The following is a 24,229-nucleotide window of genomic DNA, read 5'->3' on the forward strand; positions in this document are numbered from 1 at the left end:
TTTTCAGGCTAACAGTCCAAATCAAGGTGTTGTCAAGGTACTGCTTTTTGCCTAAACACTGGCATCTTGGGGCTGGCTGCTGGTGATCCTTGCCTCCTTTGTCTCATGGCAAGGCACCTAGCGGCCTCTCCTAATTCTCCCTTCTCTTTTGGGTTCTGTTGAATTTCAGCTACTTGCTTCCCATGGCTTGCTCTCTTTCCATCTGAATTTCATTCCACTTATAAAGGACTCCAGTATTAGGCTAAACACCCATCCTAATTAGTCTGGGCCACACCTTCTCCAAAGTAGTCACATCCAGAGGTAGGTCCTGCCTACAATAGGTTCACACCCACAGGAATGGATTATGTTTAAGAACATGTTTATCTGGGGTAATACAGCTGTACAATACCACAATATGTTAGATACTTTCCAGTCATTAGAGAAACAAAATAAACAAAGTAACTAAAGTCCTTGGAATTTATGCTCCACTGTGAAAACAGGAGAAGCGAATACATAAAGAAGAAAATTGCAGGGGATGACACGTACTTTAAAGAAAAGAAGATAGTGATGTGAAAGATGGTGCCCAGACCAGGAGAGGTCAGAGAAGGCCTCTCTAAAAAGGTGGCCCTGGAACTGAGGGCTGAGACATGAATAGTAAGCAGGAACAAGCAATGCAGAAGTCTGTAGAGTATTCCAGGCAGAAGAAGAAAAGGTAGAAAGGTTAGAGGTATGGAACAAGCTTGATGTTTAAAAGAAAAAGAAAAGCAGACAGTGTGGTTGAAGGACAATGAGTAAGAAGGAATGTGAGAGGAGGGGTGGTCCACAGCATTATAGGATGTTGCACTTTTATATTAAAATTATGCTGTTCCTTCATTCACAGTGTTTAAAAAGTTCTTTCTAGTTTTAGTCAGGAGTGGGGCAATGGAATAAGCTGTCTGCTTCACAACATTTTGTAAGCAATGCTAGCTTAATTTGGCACTTACCTGGGGCATTGGTGACAGATTTAGATTTTATAGCAGTGGTAGATTAAAATAAAACTGCTATGTTTCTCCATTCGCCTGTCTGAGAGTTGAGCAAAACACCAGCAAAGATGGAGAATATTCTGTGACACCAGCCCATAGTGCTAGTAAGAAGGTACAGGGGTAGATCCTGAAGAAATGCTTTCACTTTTCTGTAATTGTCTTTTACAAATATATTTTAGTTCAGCTTTTATTTTAGGTGATTTTTTTCCTACTTTTTTTTTAAGAAGTAACTTGAGTAGACCCCTCTCTCTCCAAAAAGCAGAAAACCTGCAAATGATTACTGCATGTGTAATTTAATGAACTCTACCTGTAATGGATTCCAGACAACCTCAATGGGATATGAAAGCATAATCCAGAAGGGCATGTAGAAAATATCATTCTGGGAAATCAAAGCAATTGGCTGAAAAAATGGGAAGGCTTTGGATTGCTCCCGAATATGTCTCCATAAAAATTTGGAAACGTTTTCATGTAGTTGATTGTTATGTAGAAGTCCCAAAGATTTTATTAGCTCCTACTATGTGTCAATAATGATTTGTAGAACTGGAGCACAATTTTAGTCAATGAAGCATTACCAATGCAGGAAAATTTTATGTTCTTTATTCTTGTTTTTCATAAAAATTTCAAAATCTTACTTTTTTGTCTTTTATTATTCTAGCAGATATCTAATTAGATAATGAAACACCTTTTTCCCATACAAAAGGAGAAACATCAAGAGGTTTTCTAACTCAAATCCAAATTGGGCCAATGCTTTCAATTCAAGTCTCTATATAGTGGTTTATCTCCTTATTGTACTATTATCTGTTCCTCTAAACTTAATTGACTTAAAATTGTTCATCTATTCATAAATAGGTACTTTGGGTCACAATAAGTTGAACAAAGTAATCACAGTCTAAATACTTGAAGGAATTCTTGACTGGTTCACATAATAGATTTACATTTCCCTGCCTCTCTTAATGAATTACCATAGAAAAAGAAACACAATGGCTGTTTTCCCTGTTAAAGAAACCTTGGAAAATTTTTGGAGAATTTCTTATATTTCAGTATATGAATATTTAGAAGCTACCACCAGATAGCTTTCTTCGTGTGTATTTGGGAATACACATTTCTGTATATTCAGAATATAAACATTCTGTGTATAGTGAAACAGACACACATGCGTATTTGTCTACTTAAGCTAATTCTCGACACTAACTTTTGTTCATAACAGGAAAGAACAAATATTTGGATAGTATTGCTTCTTTTACCTATATTTTCAGGTCTATTTAATTAAGCTTTGTTGAAAGAAATTACATGAGGATGATTTTGGCTATGCAGCCCGATTTCAATTTGACGGTGGTATATAATCAAGGCAGAATCTCATTTCAACAGTGAAGCTTTGAGACTACAAGTATAAACAGCCGAAGTTTTAAACAGAATTCTTCGTTTTCCAGACATTACAAGGCATTTGTCTTTTTGTGGTGTGATGTGGGATTTAAATCACACATTGTCCTTCTATATTTTGTTTTCTAAACAATTTTATTCAGTACAAAATCACCAATCGCAGCCTTAAAAAATAATATATTCTCCTGATTTCATTATATTTGTTAGCTTCAAGTACATTTTAGAGGTTTAAGTAAGATCCATATAGTGAAGAAACTGCTTTTCTGATAATATTTTCTTTTCCTTTTCCTGTAACTAGGAGCCTTGATTATAGTAGAAAGCTGAAAAATGTAAGTGTTTTCAATTTACTTTCCAAACGTTTATCTTTCTGACTTTGATGGTTCAAGTTTAAATATTAGATCATTAGTTCAGTGCTTATGTGTGTATTCTCATATGCCTTGCTGGAAAGTCCTTTTTAAAAGAAAACAAATATTTGTGTCTATGATGGAGAAATTAATAGCTGTGATAGAAGTAAAAATAGTAGAGTGGGGGGACGTTCTCTTTAATTAGTAAAGTACTCAATTCAGATATAAACAAATGAGAGCTTATGCTGTGTTTGAGATTTGGTTTCTTAAATGCAAAATGATCTGTCTCGACACTAGCGTTAGTCCTTTTCCATGGGTAGGCAAAAATGGGGTTATTAAATCAGGCAGTTTGACAGATTGTTTTAGGGGAAAGATTAGCATTATATGAACGATATTAATTGTCATGGGCCTGTCATTTTTATGTTTTATTTTCCTCTTAATCTTTGAGTTTTTGTTAATACTGTCCAAGATTAACATTTTATAGTTAGATCTTAATTTTAAAACACAAGTATTTTAGTGCTTTTTTATTTTAAATTTAAATTGAATAATACAAGAAATGACCTTCTGCATAGATAGTATAAAAAATTTGGCTGTGGTTTTTTTTTTTTTTTTTTTTTACTTTCCAGGTTGCTATGATATTTAACATTCTCTTTCTTATCTTATTTTTCTTCCTCTATGAAACTAGAGATACATGCCTTATTTTATCATATAATTTTAAATGAATGAGAAAACCCATAATCTAAGAAAGCAACATAGTTGCATCTTCCATTCTCCCATTACACCTTTCAAGATAGCCTCATTCTCTTAACACACATTAGTCATTTTATAGTCATAATTAATGTCCAGGCATTTGGAGTAGTCTGTTCTCTGGAAATATATTTGTAAGCAAGCAGTTAAAAAAAGAAAAAAGACTTTCTGATGATTTTGAAGGATTCATGAAGTTTTCCCACATAGGTAGAAAACCAAATTACACCATAGCCTCGATTCACATCTTTTGGGCCTGCTGCCATGTGACACCAAGTGTACACATCACGTTTTTCAAAGCAAGTGGAGGGAGGTGCAGTAAATGTTTCCTGGCCTGGATGAAGCAATAAGACAAAATATGAAAAGAAAATAGTAGTCTTAACTTTTAACATAGGCTTCAGACCCTTATAATTCAGTTTTAAGGGGCTCATCTTTGGCTGACTCCTACTGGGTTATATGGAAAAGTCAAAATAAACAGCATTTGCTTTTGTGGGCTGGTCTTTTTTTTTTTTGGAAAGGCAGATGAAATTAACGTAAGACTGTACTCATAAACATTCTTAAACTTCCAAGGTTGTTTAATTGGAAGTAACCCTGCTGAGGCTACATATTTCTCATCTCAGATTAATGGGAGTCTAACTATAACCCAAAGCTTGGGGACCTGTAGACGATTGTCTTCCCGCCTTGCTTTCTTCTGATTTAGTTCGTATCATTGTATTGATCCTGTATTTGGAACCAACTTTTATCACTCTTTGGGATTTTTGCTATTGATCTTAGCATAATTCTATGTGCCCACAAGTAGAAATTATAGATCTTCAAAAGCACCTCTCCTAAAAGAAATTGGCAGTCTGTTTTGTTACTTATTCAGGTAAAAAACCTCCAAAGAGTTTCTGAAATTTTTGTGCCTAACTGAAACTGTTACATAAAAATAATATTAGAAGATTTGATTTTCCTTCTTGCTGTCTTATAAATCACTTTCACACAGCCTAAATTTTCCTAAAACTGGAGTAATTTTACTACTGAATCATGCTGGGGTTGACTGATACAGCATTGGGTTCCTATTAAAATGATTTTACACTTAATGGATACCTCATGGATGGCGGTTTTTGTAAATCAGTGTTGGGCATTCTCCCCTTCCTGCTTTCCCGTTAGCGGAGCACACTTGATTCCTTAGTGTCAAAGTAATTTTTGAGAAAAAAGTCTCCTGCTCTTGTACATTGTTTTGTTGCACAGGTATTAGTTACCATTTACTGGCTGGGAAAAGCGGCAAATAGCTGTGCGTCCTATAGTGGAACTACGCTGAACTTGAAGGAGTTCGAAGGATTGTTGGCTCAGATGAGAAAGGTAATTTGGATTTTCTTCTTTATACCCAGAAGTTTGGACAAGGTAGGAAAGCAACGCATTTGCTTGCTTTTAAGATCACTGTTGTTCTACTTGGTGGAGTAGCATAGGCCATAGATGCCCTGCACTCCAAGAAACTATACTTGCCTTACCGATGACTTCTTTCCTTCGTGCATCCCAAACCTACCCTTTGAAGAGTGAGAGATCTGAGCTCCATCCAATTTTAATTCTAAAAGAGTAAATTCAATTTGTCAGTTTATGGCTTTTTTTTTTAATGCTGTGTGGCAGGGTCATGCTTCATTATTTTTCCATGTGAGTATCCCGATAGTGCAGCACCATTCGTTGAATTTTTGTTTGTTTGTTTTGCCTGTTTGTTTTTTGGGAAGTGTATGGAACAGGAATTGAACTTGGGTCTCCCACATGGCGGGAGAGAATTCTACCACTGGACTACCCTTGAACCGCCTATGGATTTTTTTTAATGCTATTTTCTTGAGATATTTTCACACACCATACAAATCATCCAAAGTGTACTATCATTGGCTCACAGTATCATCACATAGTTTTGCATACATCCCCATGATCAATTTTAGAACACTTTCATTCACCAGAAAGGAAATAAAAATAAGAAAGAAAACCCAGATCTTCCCATAGCTCCATCCCTGCCCCCATTAATGACCTATTGTATTGGTTTAGTACATTTGTTGCTGTTGATGAAAGATACTAAAATATTTCTAACTATAGTCCATAGTTTGCAATAGGTACATTTCCCCATATATCCCTCTATTATTAACTCCTTGTAATAGTATCATACACCTGCTCTAGTTCATGAAAGAACTATTTTTAAGTTAATCACAGACACTGTCCACCACAAGAGTCACTGTTATGCATTCCCATGTTTTAACCTCCAGCTTACCTTCTGGTGACATAATGACTCTAAACTTCCCCTTTCCACTACATTCACACACCATTCAGTACTGTTAATTATCCTCACAAGAACATGCTCCCATCACCTCTATCCATCTCTAAATGTTTACGTTCAGCCTCATTAAACATCCTCTACATAGTAAGTAACCACTCCCCATTCATTAGCCTCATTCCCTAAGTATTTGGCTTATAGCGTGGTGCTTGTTTTTGTAGGGGAATAATGCTTGAATAAAACAATGCAGCATTCTACAAAAGTGAAGACTGGTTCTGCACTTCCATCCTAAAGGTCATTTTGCTCACCAGTCAGGACCGTGGGGTGGGTGAGGTTATGACAACCAAGCTCTTTCCTAAGCATCCGTCCTGAACAAGCTCTGATACACTAAAAGTCTTCTCTGTGTACTTTATGGCTATTGTGTTTGGATGACCTGGAAATTTTGAAACCATTATTTTTACAGTATTAAAGACTTTATTTGTTCCTATGTATTTTAGGAGAGACTTACCTAAGATTGGAATTTATAAAAGAAAGAGTGAAATTCTTTGTGTGTCCTGTCTGTGCATTGCTTCTTATGATTCAAAAATATACAGTAAGTCATATGAGTACTAGTATATAGTACCTGAAAGAAGCCCTAACTAACTAGGTTTTATTAATAGGTAAGGCTCATTAGTAGTCAATAGCATTAATATATTTTGGATAAAGTTCAAATTGTAGTGCAAATATTTAAAGCCTTTCTCTTTCTCATTTCTGTAACATGCAAAAGAAGTGAACTAATGAGTCTTTATCGAGAGACATTCAGGGCTTTACATTTTTTTTTTCTTAATTTGATACTGAAAGTAAGAATTTCCTCCAACTTTCTAATAATGTGTTCTTTTCTTAAACTAAAGCTAATAATCCTACTAGTTCTCCACATTTGCCTAGAGCCTATTGAACTCAAATATTTATAAATGGACAAGTCTTTCAAATTGCTGTAATGCATATAAACAAAGTCCTTTAAGCTAAATTCCTTAAAAAATAAACACACACACAGTTGAACACAACATGTTGTTTTAGTCTGAACTCTTATTTGCCATTTTATTTTCCATCTGACTCTTTTCTTAGAGAATGTACAAAGGAAATTTCCAGTCCTAATTTGTGAAGTTTAAATGCTTATTGTTTTTATATTTAATTTGAACTTGAATAATGGTAGATGTTGGTAGGTTGTCTTTTGGGACTATTTAAAAGCTTTACCTCACAGTCACCCCGCTGGATTCTGTTGGAATCTGATTTACCCTCATTATGGACATTTCTTTTTTATATATATTTTTATTGAGAAATCTTCAATACACATATGGTACATATATGGTATATTATCAGTGACTCACACTGTCATCACATAGTTGTGTGTAGTCACCATTATGATCATTTTTAGAACATTTGCATCAGTCCAGAAAAAGAAATAAAAAGAAAAAAGAAAAAAAAACCCTACATTCCATACCCCTTACTCCTCCTTCTCATTGACCACTAGTATTTCAATCTGTCCAATTTTTTACCCTTTATCCCCCCTATTATTTATTTATTTTTATCCTTATTTTTTTTTACTCATCTGTCCATACCTTGGATAAAAAGAGCATCAGACAGAAGGTTTTCACACTCACATGGCCACATTGTAAAAGCTATATACTTACATAGTCATCTTCAAGAATCAAGGCAACGGGAATGCAGCTCAACAGTTTCAGGTACTTCCCTCCAGCCACTCCATCACACCATAAACTAAAAAGTGATATCTATAGGATGCATAACAATAACCTCCAGGATAACCTCTCAACCCTGCTTGAAATCTCTTAGCCACTGAAACTTTATTTTGTCTCATTTCTCTCTTCCCCCTTTTGGTCAAGAAGGCTTTCTCAATCCCATAAAGCTGGGTCCCTACTCATTCCAGGAGATTTATGGACATTTCTTACTTACTCATTCAGCTTCTCTATAATTTGAGCAGGTATTGGTTCCTTCAACTTGCTTAGCTTCCTTATCTGCTGGGACAGTTATCCTCCACTGCCATGACTTGTTTTTGTCAACAGCTGTTACCTTTTTAATGAATGTAGGCGACATCATGTACAATGGAGTAGCTTTGTCCATGCTTTATCAGTGGACAGAGCACGGCTTTTAACTAAAATGGCGGCAATGGTATTCCCATATCTCTGTGTAAAGTAGAGAGTAAATGACCCAAGGTTCACTTGTCTATCCAAGCACCTGGAGATAGTAGTTTTATCTATAATATATGAAATCTCCATTTTGTCGGTCAGGATGGGGTTCATCTGGGAAATGCATAAAACTCAAAATAACAGTGGCTTAAATAAGATAGAATTTTATTTCTTATGCACATAAATGAGATCTGGAGAAAAAATACAAGCTGGTTTTGGGGTTCCTTGATCATCAATGGCTCAAGGTCCTCTGTCTTTTTATTCCACCATCCTTAACCCATGGCTTCTCACCTTCTGGTCCAGGCATTAGGCATCACATTCATATTCAAGCCATGACTAAGAAGGAATGGGGATGAGAGGTGGGGGAGGGCCTATGCCCTCCCATTAAATATACTGCTAAGAAATCCTACACTGTACTTCTCTAGTTATATCTCATTGACCCGAACTTGTTCACATATTCACACCTAGCTGCATGGATAGGCTTGGGGAAAGTAGATTTTATCCTAGCGAAACATTGTGGGTGATATTTCTTTTTTTCTTTCTTTCTCATGGGCAGGCAACAGGCAATTCTGGGTCTCCGGCATGGCAGGTGAGAACCCTGCCTGCTGACCCACTGTGGCCTGCCCTATGGGTGATTTTTTGAAGGAAAAAAGAATAGAAATTGAGAGCTAACTAGACTCTCTTCTGTACATATATTGGCTGAAACAAATTTGAAATTAAAATGTTTTCTTTTGCAATGGAGGCTAGCATATATTTTTTATATTCAGTTTTTAGTAGGACAAATGTACGTAAAATCTATTGACTACAGTGCAAGTTAAGTGCCATTGATACAGGTTACACATGTAGAGCCCTTAGCATCATGCCTGGCACCTAGTAGATACTTCTAAATTGTTGCTGTGGCAAGATTTTAAAAAAAGGATTTCAGAAAGCATAGAGACAATGGCATTTCCATGTGCCTGGATTTGTCAGGGAAGGTCTTCCAAAGGAGGGGACATGAGTTGCACAAAAGGGATTTATTAGGAGGCTAATGAGATTCAAGGGAGATCTAGGGTGGCCCTGGGACTGTAAGGACTAGAACTAGAAATTCAGCAGTTTAAGTCTCTCCCCCTCTCTCATTCTCTCATTTATCCTTATCTCTCCTTGAATCCGTTCTCTCTTCCTACAGACTGGCACTCCCTCCTAGCAGAGAAAGTCATCAGCAGCATCCCCAGCTTTATATGCTTCTAGCTCCTTGCCCAGAAAGGCTTTGACCCCAACTGTAAAACAAATCCTGGGGTTTTACCATGGCCCTTTGTGGGTCACCTTTCTCTTCCTGAACCAATCACTGTGATCAGGGGGAAGGGAGGCCATGATAGGCCTGGCTCACTCCTGTTTCAGGAGGTGAGGGGTGTTACCAGAAGGAGAGGACAAAGAGGTGGAGACTCATGGCAAACAAACCCAAGACATCTGCCTAAAATAGCAACCTCCATCCATTCCTGCTCACTCTGCCTGCCTTATCTTTTCTTCATACTCTCACCCAGCTTTGTAATGCAGTCGCATGTTTTCCTGTTTGTTTTTTGTCTCTCTACTAGAACATGAAGTCCGTGAGGACAGACTATTTGTCAATTCTGTATAACGTTGTGTCCCCAGCCCTGGAACAGTGCCTACCACATAGAAGATGCTCAGTAAATATTTATGGGAGAAATAACTTCCACAACCAGAGTGTAGAGTGTGGAAAATGGGTGGTCAACCCTACAACACCCTGTAAACCACAAAGGAAACTGAAAACATGGAGTGGTAAAGTCAAGGCATCACAGTCTCTCGCATACCACTGGTCATCCACTAACTCTAACTTGTTCTCATTTTCTCTGACAAAGGGAGTGTGGTAATTAGAGTCAGGTGTCAACTTGGCCGGGTGAAGGTGCCTAGTTCTGTTGCTGTGGACATGAGCCAATGGTATGTGAAGCTCATCTGTGGCTGATTACATCTGCAGTCGGCTAAGAGGATGCCTGCTGCAATTAATGATGTTTGATTTAATTGGTTGGTGCTTAAATGAGAGAGCTCAGTGGAGCACAGCCCAAGCAGCTCAGCATACCTCGTCTCAGCACTCGCAGCTCAGCCCAGGCCTTTGGAGATGCAGAAAGGAAACCCTGAGGAAAGTTGTTGGAACCCAGAGGCCTGGAGAGAAGGCCAGCAGACATTGCCCTGTGCCTTCCCATGTAAGAAAGAACCTCAGTTGAAAGTTAGCTGCCTTTCCTCTGAAGAACTATACGTTAACTAAATAAATCCCCTTTTATTGAAAGCCAATCCATCTCTGGTGTGTTGCATTCAGGCAACTAGCAAACTAGAACAGGGGGACAAGAAGAAAACAGGCCAGTGAAGTAAGCCAACATTTTCCAGGAAGCTGGAAAATGCCTTCATTAACACACATCTACTAGTACATCTCACTAAACAGCTCAGTGGACTGGTTTGAATCTTATCTCCCTTCTCTGGAATGTTCTCTGTTAAAGACAGAAAGCTACTGAGGCACAGACTAGATAATTAGAACCCAAGAAAGGAGAACTGATTCTGTGCTAGCCTGTGTGTTGACTTCTATCTTCTACCCTCCCCTAAAAGCTTAACTGTAGTTGACCAAAAAACACAGTAAGGTGATTTTATGGAAGCCAATAAAATTGTTTGTACAAGTGATGTCCATACTTTTATTTCTGGCTGAAGAACCAGCCTCTCACTTCACCCCAAGTTTCCAGGGGGATCGGGTTGGCCAAGGATGGTGGCGGGTGGCCTGGCTTTCACTTTTCAAACTGGCCCTGCCATTCAGTTCCCAGCTCTCGCACTTGACCCACAGATTTATTCTGGACTCTCTATGCAGTCATGAACATAACAGACTTTCTGCTTTTCTTTCCCATAACTAGCTATGAGAAAGCAGCTGAAGCTCCAAGAAAAGCGTTGGCTTTCTCTTTCTTCTTTCTATTCTCCTATGGTTTCTGGGGTGGGGGGTGGGGAAAACACTTGGCCTTTTGGGGAGCCTTTCTGATATTTTCTTGAAAATCCAGTTTTGTGATGCTGTGCCAAGTGGCTTGCTGCTGTGACCATTCTAGATGTGACTGCTGTGGCCCATGTCCCTGGGCATTTGCCCTCCCTGATTGGACCCGAGGCATCTAGATATGGGAAGAGGAGATAGAAACATACCAGTGTGGATATAAGTTTGTATCTCCAATTGCATTGATAAATTCTGTGATTTTTATGTATTGACATTTACATACCTGAGTGAACACATAATAGTAATGATAGCCATAGCGTATGCGTTTAGAGCGCTTATTACATATCAGGCATATTTCTGAATGCTTTCCACATAGTAATACATTTAACCCTCCCAACAACCCTGTGACTTAGCTGCTGTTATTAGCTCCATTTATAGATGAGAAAGTCAGGATTTAAAAAAGACAGTCTGGCTGTAGAGCCCATGCTCTTACACATTACCCTGAACTGCCTCTTGCATCATTTAGTTTGGTGATGTAGCACAACAGCTTTTCACTAAGGGACAGACCCCAGCTGAGCATCATCCACAGAGTAAGAAGGCAGTAATTGTCCAGCAGTAGAGGAGGTGATGCCGATGGTGATAGCTGAAACTGTACCAAACATGAGTGAACATTTTCATGTTTTACTATTTGGGATTTGGAGACAGAAACCTGTGCTGGAATCCCAGCTGTGCCACTAACTGTGCCATCTCAGTTAGGTTACCTAACCTCTCTGAACATGTTTCTTATCTATAAAATGGGAATAACAACAGCCACATCATTCAATGGTTGTGAGGAGTAAGTACTATAACATACAAACAGCATCAAAAACAGCCCCAGACACACAGTAGGTGCTCAATAAAAGTGGCCTGCATTTTTTAGCCATTTGGCCTATTCTCAGTAGATAAATAATCCACTGAATTTCCAGAGAAACTAAATAAGAAATCATATCCAAAGTAGATATATACCTTTTGTTGAGTCACGAGTTCTTCCTTTTTAAGTTAGTCAGGCCTGGCTTTTGTTCAAATCCTCATTAATTTTTGACCTCCAAGTAAACAACCTTAATTTCTATAACTGGAATTTCACTCTTCCTCTGGAGTGTCAAGTCACGTGTACTCACCCAGGCATTTCGACCACCTTTCCATCAAGGGTGCAAGTCTCAGCCTCTGTGTGACTGCAGCAGGGTGTCTTCTCTCCTCTTCTCCTCTCCTCCACTCCCTTCTCTTCTTGTGAATGTGCATGTGCCTTCTAAATTACTGCCACTCTAATCCCCAAAAGTGTCTCCTGCTGCAGAGTAAATCAGGGGATCAGAATACAATTGATAAAAGAAACCAGCAAAGGCACTTCCGACAAAGGAATTGACTCCCATGGGCATATCAGGCAGTTTGGATCCATTTTCAAAATTTTTAACATGGAGACTATTTCTCTTTCCTTTCTGTTGGGAATGCGGAGGGGGATCTTCCTGAGCACCCCAGGAAATCCCCGTTTGATGTTCTGGGCTTTTCAGATGAGAACATGCCCCTCTGCCCATGTCAGCCACAACCCTGATTTTAAGCGACAGTCTCGGGCAGATTCAATTGAGGTTTATCTTTGAGTGACCAGAGTTATTTTTGTTTTCCTCGGCCTGGACTGTTATAATTAATGCTAAGACACTGGAGAGAACAAGGCTTTTATTATAATACGAGGGTGAGGATGGCTTTGACTGACCTTTCTTCTGCTGGAGTTTCAGTGCTTTAGTATGTGCTGCTTGTGCTGGAAAGAATTTATAATCACAGGCTGTCAAAGACAGCCACTGTTCTCACTGCTCTGAACATGTGGGTCAGCCACAAGTGCTTTCAGCTCCCCTAGCGCCAAGAGCTGGCCGAGAGCAGAGAGCATGCCTGGATTCTTCTGAGACAGCAGGAAAAGCATTTTACATATTTTTCATCGCTTCCCCCCCACCCCCCAACTTTTTGCCTCAGAAAGACAGCTCCCTTTTAGAGCAGGAATTTCCCTTCAAGGTAGAAGGAGATGGAAGCATGCTGCTGGAGGATTTTACAGAACTGATTCTGCTGCAAAAGCGAATGCTGTGTGCAATTGTCAGAAAGCAAAGGCAGGAGCAGTGGCACAGCTAAACTAGGGGCTCATTCCCAGAACAGACATGCAGTTATGGATTCCGAAAGCCGGGTCAAGGTTAAGGATTTTCATTTTTGTTTTCATCTGTCACTGTATTCTTGTGAATCCAAACTTTGTGATCTCTTATTCTTAATTCTTTTGATTGCTTTTAAAAAAAAACAGTACGTGGCTGGAATGATTTGAGGCTATATGTATTTTTTGAAATGTTATGTGCGATACTCTGGTTGGGAAAATTGGAGCGGGGATGGGTGGGAGAATGGAAGGATAACTTGGAGATAATTATCAATTTTATATCTGATCGCTATAACCTTCCCAAACTGATGCATTATACAGGAATTTTTGTAGACCACAGCCCTTGCTAGATGATGGTGGCTCTTTGTCGGTTGCAGTAATATCTGTAATCCTTTTTTGCTTTATTTTTGGGCAGGAGGCTGACGACATTGAGAGTCCTAAACGAAATATCCGAGATAGTGGCTACATCGACTGCTGGGATTCTGAGCGCAGCGATTCCCTGTCTCCTCCCCGGCATGGCAGAGATGATTCCTTCGACAGTCTGGATTCCTTTGGCTCCCGTTCACAGCAGACACCTTCCCCAGATGTAGTCCTCCGGGGAAGCAGCGATGGTAGGTTGGCGTCTTAATAAACTGCATGTCTTAGAATGAAACACTGACACGGGCTGCACTCTCACCGGTGGAGGGATTGATTGGCTTGAGGAAGCTGGGCTCCACATCACCTTGCTGGGACCTGGTAACTCTAGAAGCTGGTGGAAGAAAAGCTTCTTAACGTTGCTTTTCATGGTCCTTAAAAATTTTGGTTGGCTCTGCCAGCAGTTTGTTTAAGCATCACCTCTGTGAGCGTATAGTTTATTGGAAAATGTGTGACATCATCCCTCCCTTGCTCCCAGTGAAGCAAGACGCTGTGCAGACCGTTAACTCGTAAAACTGCGCCGAAGGTTTCTACACTTCAGGTACGAGGAGGGGAAATGTTTGAGTGCCACACTGTATAAATGAAAATGGGTAGACTTCCAGCAAAGGAGAAATGCACGCCACACATTTGGGAATGATCCGAGGCCTAGGATGGTGGAACCTTAATTGGCTCAGTTTGGGGCAGTCTCTGTGATATTTGTGATCCTGACAGGTGGACTAGAGCCATGCAGGTGGCCTTTATGGTATAGTATAAAACCCAAACAGTCTGGGTTTGCTCTGAGGGTGGGTTTGATTTAAATCCAGTTGATTTTTGTTTGTTTGTTTGGGGGGGAAGTGCATGGGCTGGGAATCAAACACGGGTCTCCCTCATGGCAGACAGGAATTATCACTAAACTGCTCTTGCATTCTCAAAACATCTTTATCTATTCGGTGGGGGGCAGTGCATGGGGGCGGTGCATGGTCTGGGAATTGAACCTGGGTCTCCCGTGTGAAAGGCCAGCTCTCTACCACTGAACCACCCATGCACCACCAGTTGATTTTTTAATGAGATCTATTATTGAGATATATTCACACACTGTACAAGCCATTCAAACACTTGATTTTGTATCACCTGTAAGGAATGAGCATTCTTTTCTTTACAAAGATGTATGATCATAAAACCTGATGCCACTTTAATGCATATTTTTCAGACACTGTTAACCATATGTACCTTGAACTTTTTGTGCATTTAGGAAGGGAAGATGGCTTGCCTCTGCCTGTATAAACTTGCAGAAAGACACTAAGGCTGGTGGGGGATTTTTTGTTTCTATTACTTTTGTATTTCTGATGGATGCTAATATTTCTAGAGATCGAAGTCTACTCCCTGAGACCCAAACTATCTTTTATAGCAAAAAGATCCTTTTCAGGTCCAAGAATTGAGTATTTAATGTGTCCGGTTACTGAATTAATCACTGCACACTGAATATCTCATTTAGTCCTCACCCAGAGCCTGGAGAGTCATGCAGTACCTCCTCTAGTCCTGTCACAAAACCATAAAACCCTCCTTCTTTCCTTATGTTGCAGATGAGCCTTAGAGGGGTTAAGTAATCGTCCCAACAATTATAAGTAACAACGATCACCCTCAGGAAATAGTCTAACGGTGTTAGGATCGAGGAGTGTGAGTCCAAAACTCGTACTCTTAAACTTAATTGACCCATGCTTCTCTCTCTATGCCTATGAGATTTTTATTCTAGAATGACTGAACTGATGCTTTTCTTTAGTACTTAAACTTTCCAATAAAGAGAAAACCACATAGTATGTGACTCCTAAAGAATTCCACAGCCCATTGTGAACTGCTTGAAAACATTTCTAAAATTTCATATGACATCTTAAATACCGCCTACAGTATTAGAAATTACAATACCAGTTCATGACCTAATTACGTTTTAGCATAACCTGTAAGTAGATTGACATATATAAAATGTATTTTAAATGTTTAGTCCATATTATTTTGGAATGTTTTTTAAAAAATTAGATTTTGTTCACACTTTTTTTTATCACCAGTAAGGTGGCTCCTTTATTTATTCTGTCACTGGCTTGAAAGGGTTTGAATTCATATTGACCCACATCTTGAAAGGGTTTGAAATAGTGATTACTAATGTTGTACTGGTGTGTGATGTATACTGAAAGACAACTTACCCTGCAGCAATTAAGATTGATTAGGTAGAATCTTTTTATAAATGCTTTCTCCATCTAAAGAATATCATTAAATTGAATTCCACAAAACACCATCCATGAAAGGGCATCTTACATACAGATTTCACCAGTCAACTCATCTGTTAAGGCTTATGTGATTGTAAACTTATCAAGAGCTTTTAAAGAATGAGGTTTTTAGAGGAAAACAACATTTTTTTCATCCGCCTAAAAGGAAAAAAAAGTGGTATAATTCTAGCCAAATAGATACTGGATTTCATAAGAGTCTATGGTATTTTTTTAATTGTGCTAATTAAAGAGATTGCTAGTCCTAAATAAACACTTGCAAATTGCAAGAACATTTTGTTAAGTCTTGAAAACTTATTTCCTGAGACTCACAAATATTAGAGAAAGTTTTATCATGACAGGCTCTGCCACATTGGGTTAAAATGGAGCGCTTTTGTATTATTATTATTATTGAGGCCCACTGGCCCATGTAATAAAGAAAATGAAAGGCCTCACACATCCGAGGTGCCCTGAGACATGGCTCAGACATGAGAAATGCCCGGCAGGGACATGTGTGATGCTGTGGGTTCCCTGGGTTGACTCAGCCATTCTGTCTTGCTAGACAGGTGCCCAGTTCCTCTCTCACATTCACAAGCATCCTTGAGGCCTTCTAAAAGTGGCTTAAAGGCTTTTTTTTCCAGAGGAAATACAGAAATTTTCCACCCAGGTGCTTTTTATTGTATAATATGACATATACATATAAAGCAGAGAAAGAAAAAAGCAATAGTTTTCAAAGCACTCTTCAGCAAGATCCTAGAGTCTGTCATGGGCCCCCACACCATCATCTCAGATTTTTCCTTCTAGCTGCTCCAGAACATTGGAGGCTAGAAGGAATAAATACATTTTTTATCATCACAATCAATTTTTTTTTCTTTTTTGTGGGAAAAAAAAAACATGTACACAAAAAAACTATAAATTTCAAAGCACAATACAATAATTAGTTGTAGAACAGATTTCAGAATTTGGTATGGGTTACAATTCCACAATTTTAGGGTTTTACTTCTAGCTGCTCTAAAATACTGGAGACTAGAAGAAATATCAATTTAATGATATTTGTTTGTTAAACCCTGCCTTCTCTGTATAACACCACAATCACCTTTGATCTTTCTGCTTCACTCTTTAGGGGTATTTGGGCTACGGCCATTCCAACTCTTTCATGTTGGAAGGGTCTGTCAGTAAATATGGGGTAGGGAAATGGAACTAGCTGTTGCTCCAGAGAGTCTGGGCCCTGTATCTCTGGTCCAGGGACTACCTGTAGGTTGTAGGTTTCTGGAAAGTTACCCTAGTGCATGGAACCTTTGTAGAATCTTATATATTGCCCTAGGTGTTCTTTAGGATTGGCTCGAATGGTCTTGGCTGGGATTTGGCGGGTTATGATAGGTAGCAGTGTCCAACCGAAGCTTGTATAAGAGCAACCACCAGAGTAACCTCTCAACTCTTTTTGAACTCTCTCAGCCACTGATACTTTATTAGTTACACTTTCCACTGAGGTGCTTTTAAAATTAAGAGCTTATTTTATAAAAATGATGCATTGCATTAGATGAATACTCTTATCTTTTAGATAAAAGATGAGTTAAGGGAGATAAAGAATGAGAGCAATTACAGTGTTAGGGGAAAATTAAAGACACAGAAGGTTGGGAATATAAGTGGCAAAAATACATTTAAAAAGGAAAACCCCTAGTTGCTGGAAGGAAGAGAAATGTAGCCCTATAGAAAAGAAGGGTCAGGGGTAGGCCATGGTGGCTCAGCAGGTAGAGTTCTCGCCTGCCATGCCGGAGACCCAGGTTCAATTCCCGGTGCCTGCCAATTTAAAAAAAAAAAAAATTGGAGAAAAGAAGGGTCAGACTTTGATAGAATAATATCATCATCATGTGCTATGTTGCATTTTACAAACTTTGGGCATTAACAGAGAAACCACACCTGAGTATACTTCCATGTGTGCAGAAGGAAGTCAAGTCAAAAGCTTATGAAATCCCTTATCCTAGGTGAGAAGAGGGCTACTATTTACTGAGGATTTACCATGTTGGCCCCTTCCTGGGGGCTTTATGACATCTCATTGAATCCTCACAACAACCCACAAAAATGGTGTTAGCCTCTCCATTTTTCATATGAGGAGTCTAATGAACAGAGGGGTTTACTTCGTTTCCCAGCGCCACACAGCTAGTAGGTGGTGGAGCTGAAATTATATCCTGACCTATAAGTCCATAAAGCTACAGACAGTTCTTGTAACTGAGTCACTCTGCCTTGGGGCATTTGTTAGTTAATATTTCTTGAAGTGCCTAAGATATTTTTTGTCAAAGGAGGATCTGAAAAAAAAAGGGTGATCTCCTTATGTGTTACACAACATATTTTGAAACTTTCACTCAATGAATTATAGATAATACATTTCAGATATTGTACAGAAATGAGGTTCACTGATTGTAGAACTTTAGAATCAAGGGCCCTCAAAAAACCTCTACTCCATTACTGAATCTTCACAGATAAAGAGTCATTGTTTTCTTTTCCATTCATTTATTCAACAAAGTACAGTGCTTCCCCCCAAGACAGGATGCTATAAGCACCCCTTTTCCAAGAGAAGCGTGTCACAGAGAAAAGAGCCTTGGGGTTGGAGTCTGGAGAATGGAAATTGGAGTCCCAGAGCTGTCACTCACCAGCCACGGAAAAGGGGCCCTTTTGGCCCCTTCGAGCCTGTTTCCATTTTATAAAATGGGAAGAATATTAAACAGGAAACATAGGCTAAGAGCTTTGCCAAGTGGAAAGGTAAAGTAGTATTAGTATTTGTTTATAAAAGCAATTCCCAGAGGGTTCTAAACATTGTACTGTAACACTGAGCTAGATATATGTGCTCAAAGGCTTGGGGTAGGAAAGGAGCTATGTTTTGAACCAAATACCAACAAGTACTGAAATGGTCAAAACTTCAGGATGAGACTGCAAGCAAGTGGCATGAATAATTCATATACTGAATATTTAATCTGCAACAATGAACAACTTGTTTATGGTCAATTCTTTTAAATTTTACAGTGTTTTAAAGGCCATTACATGATTTAATCTCTAGCTCCTTCAAAGTAGGGCAAATCATTTTGCTCCCATTTTACAGAAAAGCACAGTCCAATTTGTTAGAGGCAGTCCTAGGAGTCATAGCTCATTGTTGACATTTCCAGAATGATTATGACATGAAGAGTCGTTAGCATTTATTGAGCACGTTTTCTGTGCCAAGTACAATACAGGTCGCTTCACATGTATGATATTCAATCCTTCCAACAGCCCTATGAAGTAGATACTATTATTATCCCCATTTTGCAGATTAGAAAACTGAGGCTTCAAGTGGTAAAGTAGCATGCAAAGTCACATAGCCAGTGAGTGGCAGAACTCAAAACGAAGTGTGTGAAATTTTTACTCCCTTCCTATCCACCTTGCTAAGCTGCTGCCTCTCTTGACTCCTAGTTTTAGACTGTTTTCACAAGTCTAAATAGGCATATTTCTATTTCCTATAAATTGAATAATCGTGTATTCTCTCATTGATTAAATAAGAGTTTTCAATCAGCATTAAAATGGCGGCTACTAACAGCAGCTGTGTTTGATTTGGTGATCGATCCATTCTAATATCTCAGAAATCTAGGATATAATATAATTTTGGGGGTGATTGCCCAACAAAAGGCTGATGTTGGTAGCATTGAATTCTTTTGGGTTGCCTAAGGACCTCTTTAAACCAAACCAAGTCATTTATTCATGAGGTTGCAAAAACACTGGGATTGGTCTGTGAATTTTAGAAAACCCTTGTTCTCAAAGTCCAAGGTAGAAAGTATAATGTGCTAGAAAAAAAAAAAAGAATAGATCAGAGCGTTCAGAGAAAAGAAAGATTGCCTCCAGCTGTGGGAATGAGGTTGGTGCCCATATAGAGGATATGCATTTATTGTGACTCAGACTACTTCCTGGAAGGCAAACCCTTGGTATAATCCTTTTTGGTCAGTTTTCTGAATTCCTGTTGTTCTTCTGTGTCTTTTCTCCTTGATTATAATTTACATTCTCCAGATGTTTCATGGGTTGGTTAAAGGTACATCAAAGGCAAACTCCTTTAAAGTTCTTGTTGGGGAATATCTAGCGCAAGGCACGACAAATGGCAGGTGCTCAGTGAAAACTCCTTTAGTTTATTTACGTATTTTATTTTGAGAGTTGTAGAAACTTAACAGATGTGTAGTTTTATGGCAAGTGTTTTGCTAATTGCAATTCCCAGATATGGTTATCATCTATTTTTTTTTTTGTATTTCACTTTTTTTTCCCTGATTCGAGTTGAGAGCTTTTCCCAGAATAGACTAATTTGGACCAATTCTTTAGATTTGTTAAGTGAATAATTTAAGGAAAGAATCCTTGCACATTCCTGATAATGCCTGCTTGCCACTGGGGACTTTTATGATGGCCCACATGCTTTTTGGGTGCCCTTCCGCTCTTCCCCAGGGAGAGGAAGTGACTCTGAATCCGACTTGCCGCATCGGAAGCTGCCAGATGTGAAGAAGGATGACATGTCTGCACGGCGGACTTCCCATGGTGAGCCGAAATCAGCAGTGCCTTTTAACCAGTACCTCCCAAACAAAAGCAATCAGACAGCCTACGTCCCGGCTTCTCTAAGAAAGAAGAAAGCAGAGCGAGAGGAATACCGGAAGAGCTGGAGTACTGCTGCTTCTCCCCTGGGTGGGGAGAGGCCCTTCAGGTAAGCCTGAGAGCTCTGCTACCCCCTCTCTGGCTGGAATGCAAGCGGTATAGGAAATACAGCTGCTGCACGTGAGGTGAAATAACCATTTTGGAACGTTGGTGTAATATTACAAGTGGAGGCAGGCAGGACAGCTCCTTGGGGATAGCTTGTCATGCTAGAATATAAGCTTCATGAGGGCATCTAGAAGATTGCCTGGCACACAGCAGACATAAAACAAATATGATTTTTGAGACCAATTATATTGACAGGACATGGAGAACACAGCTGAAAGCTTGTCATCCATGCCCCCTGGGAAGACTGCAGGCTCCCAATCTTGTTAAATTATGTACAAAAAGACTTTTCTTTATGCAAAAATATTCTTATCTAGATGCAAACTTATGTATGTAATGGATGCATCGGATATGCTTCCAAATCACTTACAGAAACAATTGTAATAAGTGGAAGATAAATGTGATTTTTCATCTCTCTAGAGAAACAACCAGAAATAACCTGTGTTGTCCTTTTCTCTGATTATGTTTTTTATTTAGTCATTCATTTATTCAGCAAGTACTTATTGAGCATCTACTTACTACATGCTAGGTGATATATTTTAGAAATTGAGGAGCCAGTAGGAAATAAAACAGTGTCCTAGTCTTCAAGAACCCTAGCCCAGTAAAAGAAATTTACAGACTAGTCTAATTATAGTTACTCCTTTGCATGTTATTTCTAATAGTCTGTCTTTATTATCTATGATTTTCCATTGAATAAACATTGTATTGGAAGCTTTAATTATTGAATGAAACTAATGGATTTTACCTTTCCAACAGAAAGTTTTTGCCTTTCAGTGTCAAGTTTGGAAGAGCTCTTAATGTCAAGATTGTAATGTAGTGTACTAATTAACAAATGGCTGCATTTCGTTTTCTTTACCTTACCAGGATCACATTGCATGCTATGATTTTTTCTTTTTTTAAGTGAAAATTAATATAAGAGTGGTCTGGTCCCCAACCTGTCTGTTAAGTTTGGTAAACCACATTGTCCAACTCATTAGCTATCCTGAAACGATAGAGGAAGAGGGAAGTGAAGTAGGGTCTCCTTGTGAAGAGGAGCCGGTCGGCCAAATGGATCCCATTGGGAAGCCTTCTGATGGTGGCTTAGATGTGCCCAATGGCGGTGGTAAGGAGCAGCCTCCAACAGAGGGAGCCATGGTGGCAGCAGCTCCCAAGTTTGGAGAAAGAGATGCTGCTGAAATCCAAAAGCGCAAAAGGCTTGAACAAATTGGAATCAAGGTTATGCCAGCAGCACAGCGCTTTGCCAGGTTAGCTCTGTGAGCCAGTGACGGGCCTGGCTGGCTTTGTGCATGCCTGAGGCTTTGGAATCTGTCTAGCTTGTTGAAGCCTCCATTCCCCCCCTCCCACCCCCGACTTCCTGCTTTTCCCTTGCATCACTGTTCCAACTCTGAGCAAATAGAAATAGATGGTTAGTCCGCCTTAGGGCATGTCTCTGCTAATGCTTGGTTTTATTTTAAATGGAGGTGAAGAATGAGCTTCTTGCTGCCTTGACGAGACCTCATCCTAGTCATGTATTTGTGGTCCGTCATTTCTGGGCTGGGGTACTTACCTAGCAATAACATTTTTATTTTTCTATTGTGTGTGGCTTAATTGTCACAGTATTCCTAAATGGCTCCTGTCTTACTTTCCACATAACTAGAAAATAGTTCCTTTGGAATGGGGAGTACTCTGGGGAAAAAAAAAGTGACAGGCTTACAAAAATCCACTTACTTTTCTTTGTCCCAAAGGAGTAGTAAGTAACTTGGGTTTATTTGACTCTTTATTTTCTAAAGCAAGATGACTTAAAAATAAAGAACGGTGTAGTTGATTACTTCTCTTAATTGTAACAAAGGCACTAGTGTGATTATATTACATGTGAAAAGAACTTAAGCAAAGTCCCAGATTTAAGGTTCATGTAGTATTTTAAGAACTAGGCTAAATTTTCTTATATAATAACCGTACAGATCCTAATGAAATAACAGGACAACCAAAATTTAGTTGACACATTGCAATTTACAAAACCTTTTGCCATTTGCTGTCCCATTTCATTCTAAGAAATAAATGACAAGCCCATTTTCCAGAAAAGGAAGCTGAGGTCCAGTGATGGTAAATGGCTTACAGGTCTCAGAACCATGTCACCAGCCAACCTGGGGGCCAGAATCAGATGTTCTGACCACAGGATCACATCTTCTTCCCACAAATTGAATGGAACATTTTCCATTCCTCTGTATACTTTCCACATGTGGTTATTTCTGTCATCTAGGTCTTAACTAAAAGATCCTAAATGAATTTATATGGATTTTATCCTAGAGTAGCTTTGTATTTATAAAAAAAAAAAACCACAAGCATATACTTCTTCCCTGTCTGTGGTATCCCATAGATAATCATGCCTAACCTAAATATGCATGTGCATGTAGAAAACTCTGATGTAAAATTGCGTTGTGTCACAAGCAGTGCTCTGAGGTTCTGAAATAATGAAGAAAGTTATGTCATAGGATCTTACAAACAAAAACAGATCCAGATATTATTTAAATTTTGATTCAGAGACCTTGTCAGAGATGTACTTCTTCATTATCACTTGAGCATCTACTGGCATGAGAGGCAGGGCTAGATGCTGAGAATTAGAAAATATGTATTATCTCCTCACCATGTACCATTTCTCAGACTTTCACTTCTATCTCTAACTCCAGGGCACAGTGGGAGTAGGTAATAGATGATTGGATAAGAGTACAAATTTACAGAAATGGTTTAAGCTCAATATTCTTAATTCATGCATCTTCCTTTTATGATATTTGTGAAGTTTTTAAAGTAAAATTTATCAGGTATGCCCACCGTCAATTTTATGAGCATCTAAAATAGTTAAGTGAAGAGGATTGGGGAGCTACATTAAGCTAATTTACTCCACCCAGGAATAATTAATGGTAATTTAGAAAAAGATTGTGTAAAGACTGGGAATTCCATAAGTGTACTGTGCCACTTCAGCAACTGAGAGGTTTATTTTGTAATAAATAAGCTTTTTATTACAAACAACCTTTTTCTTTACAACTCCCAATTCTGTGTGCATATAAAGATTCCTCATTGGTTTAAAATGTAATTCTGATCAGTGCATTTATTATATTTATTGGGAATTTTGCTCCCATCCATGGTTCCTGTTATTTGGTGTATTTTTGAGCTATTTTGTCTTGTTAGTTCTATTTAGCAAAAGTTTGAAGATATGTTAATGCCATCACACCTCAGTTCTTCTGACTTAGCATTTAAAATTGGATTCAGGACAGGGTGCTGCAATGGTGGCTCAGTGGCAGAATTCTTGCCTGCCATGCCGGAGATCCGAGTTTGAATCCTGGGGCCTGCCCATGCACAGAAAAAAAAAAATGGATTTAGCATAATGATGCACTCCCAGAGAATGTTCCTTAAAGCAACAAGCCACTGCTTTTCCAAACACCCAGAATTTATTCTATTCAGCTGTTATCTCTCTCACAATGGTTTTATACAGAACATGACACCAGCCTCGCATCCCTCTGTCTTTGTCACTTACTTTTTACAGGCCACAATAGAGTTGGGAGTCATCCTAAGTTTATCCACATTTACGATTCTGCTTTCAATGTATCAGAAAGTCACTTAGCTGGAATGAAAGGCAAATCATAAAGAAAAAAAGGGTCTTGGTTTCTGGAAAATAAAAATATCAAACAGTTAAAGCACTATAAGCTCAGTCTCCTGTCACTTGACATCCAGATGAATTCTGGCCACATCTTTGAATCCAACAAGAGGTCCGAGATACTTCCTGTGCCCATTCTGTGCTTGCAGAGACAGGT

At 38.9% G+C, this 24,229-nt stretch overlaps 1 protein-coding gene across 25 annotated transcripts in view; it reads left to right on the forward strand.

Moving 5' to 3' along the window:
* LIMCH1 (LIM and calponin homology domains 1) overlaps window positions 1–24,229 on the forward strand; it is a 388,350-nt gene that overhangs the window by 277,973 nt on the left and 86,148 nt on the right. For 10 of the 25 annotated variants that reach the window (XM_077136740.1, XM_077136739.1, XM_077136743.1 and 7 more), the window contains exons 5-8: window positions 2,680–2,710; window positions 4,700–4,810; window positions 13,445–13,640; window positions 20,136–20,388. In XM_077136740.1, the coding sequence (XP_076992855.1) occupies window positions 2,680–2,710; window positions 4,700–4,810; window positions 13,445–13,640; window positions 20,136–20,388 (591 nt within the window). Of the gene's footprint in view, window positions 1–2,679; window positions 2,711–4,699; window positions 4,811–10,954; window positions 13,075–13,444; window positions 13,641–20,135; window positions 20,389–21,418; window positions 21,686–24,229 lie in introns of those variants that run through there. The other 15 variants (XM_077136731.1, XM_077136732.1, XM_077136733.1 and 12 more) reach the window with 6 other exon arrangements.

Source organism: Tamandua tetradactyla, chromosome 19, assembly GCF_023851605.1.
Source record: "Tamandua tetradactyla isolate mTamTet1 chromosome 19, mTamTet1.pri, whole genome shotgun sequence".
Classification (NCBI taxonomy): Eukaryota; Metazoa; Chordata; class Mammalia; order Pilosa; family Myrmecophagidae; genus Tamandua; species Tamandua tetradactyla.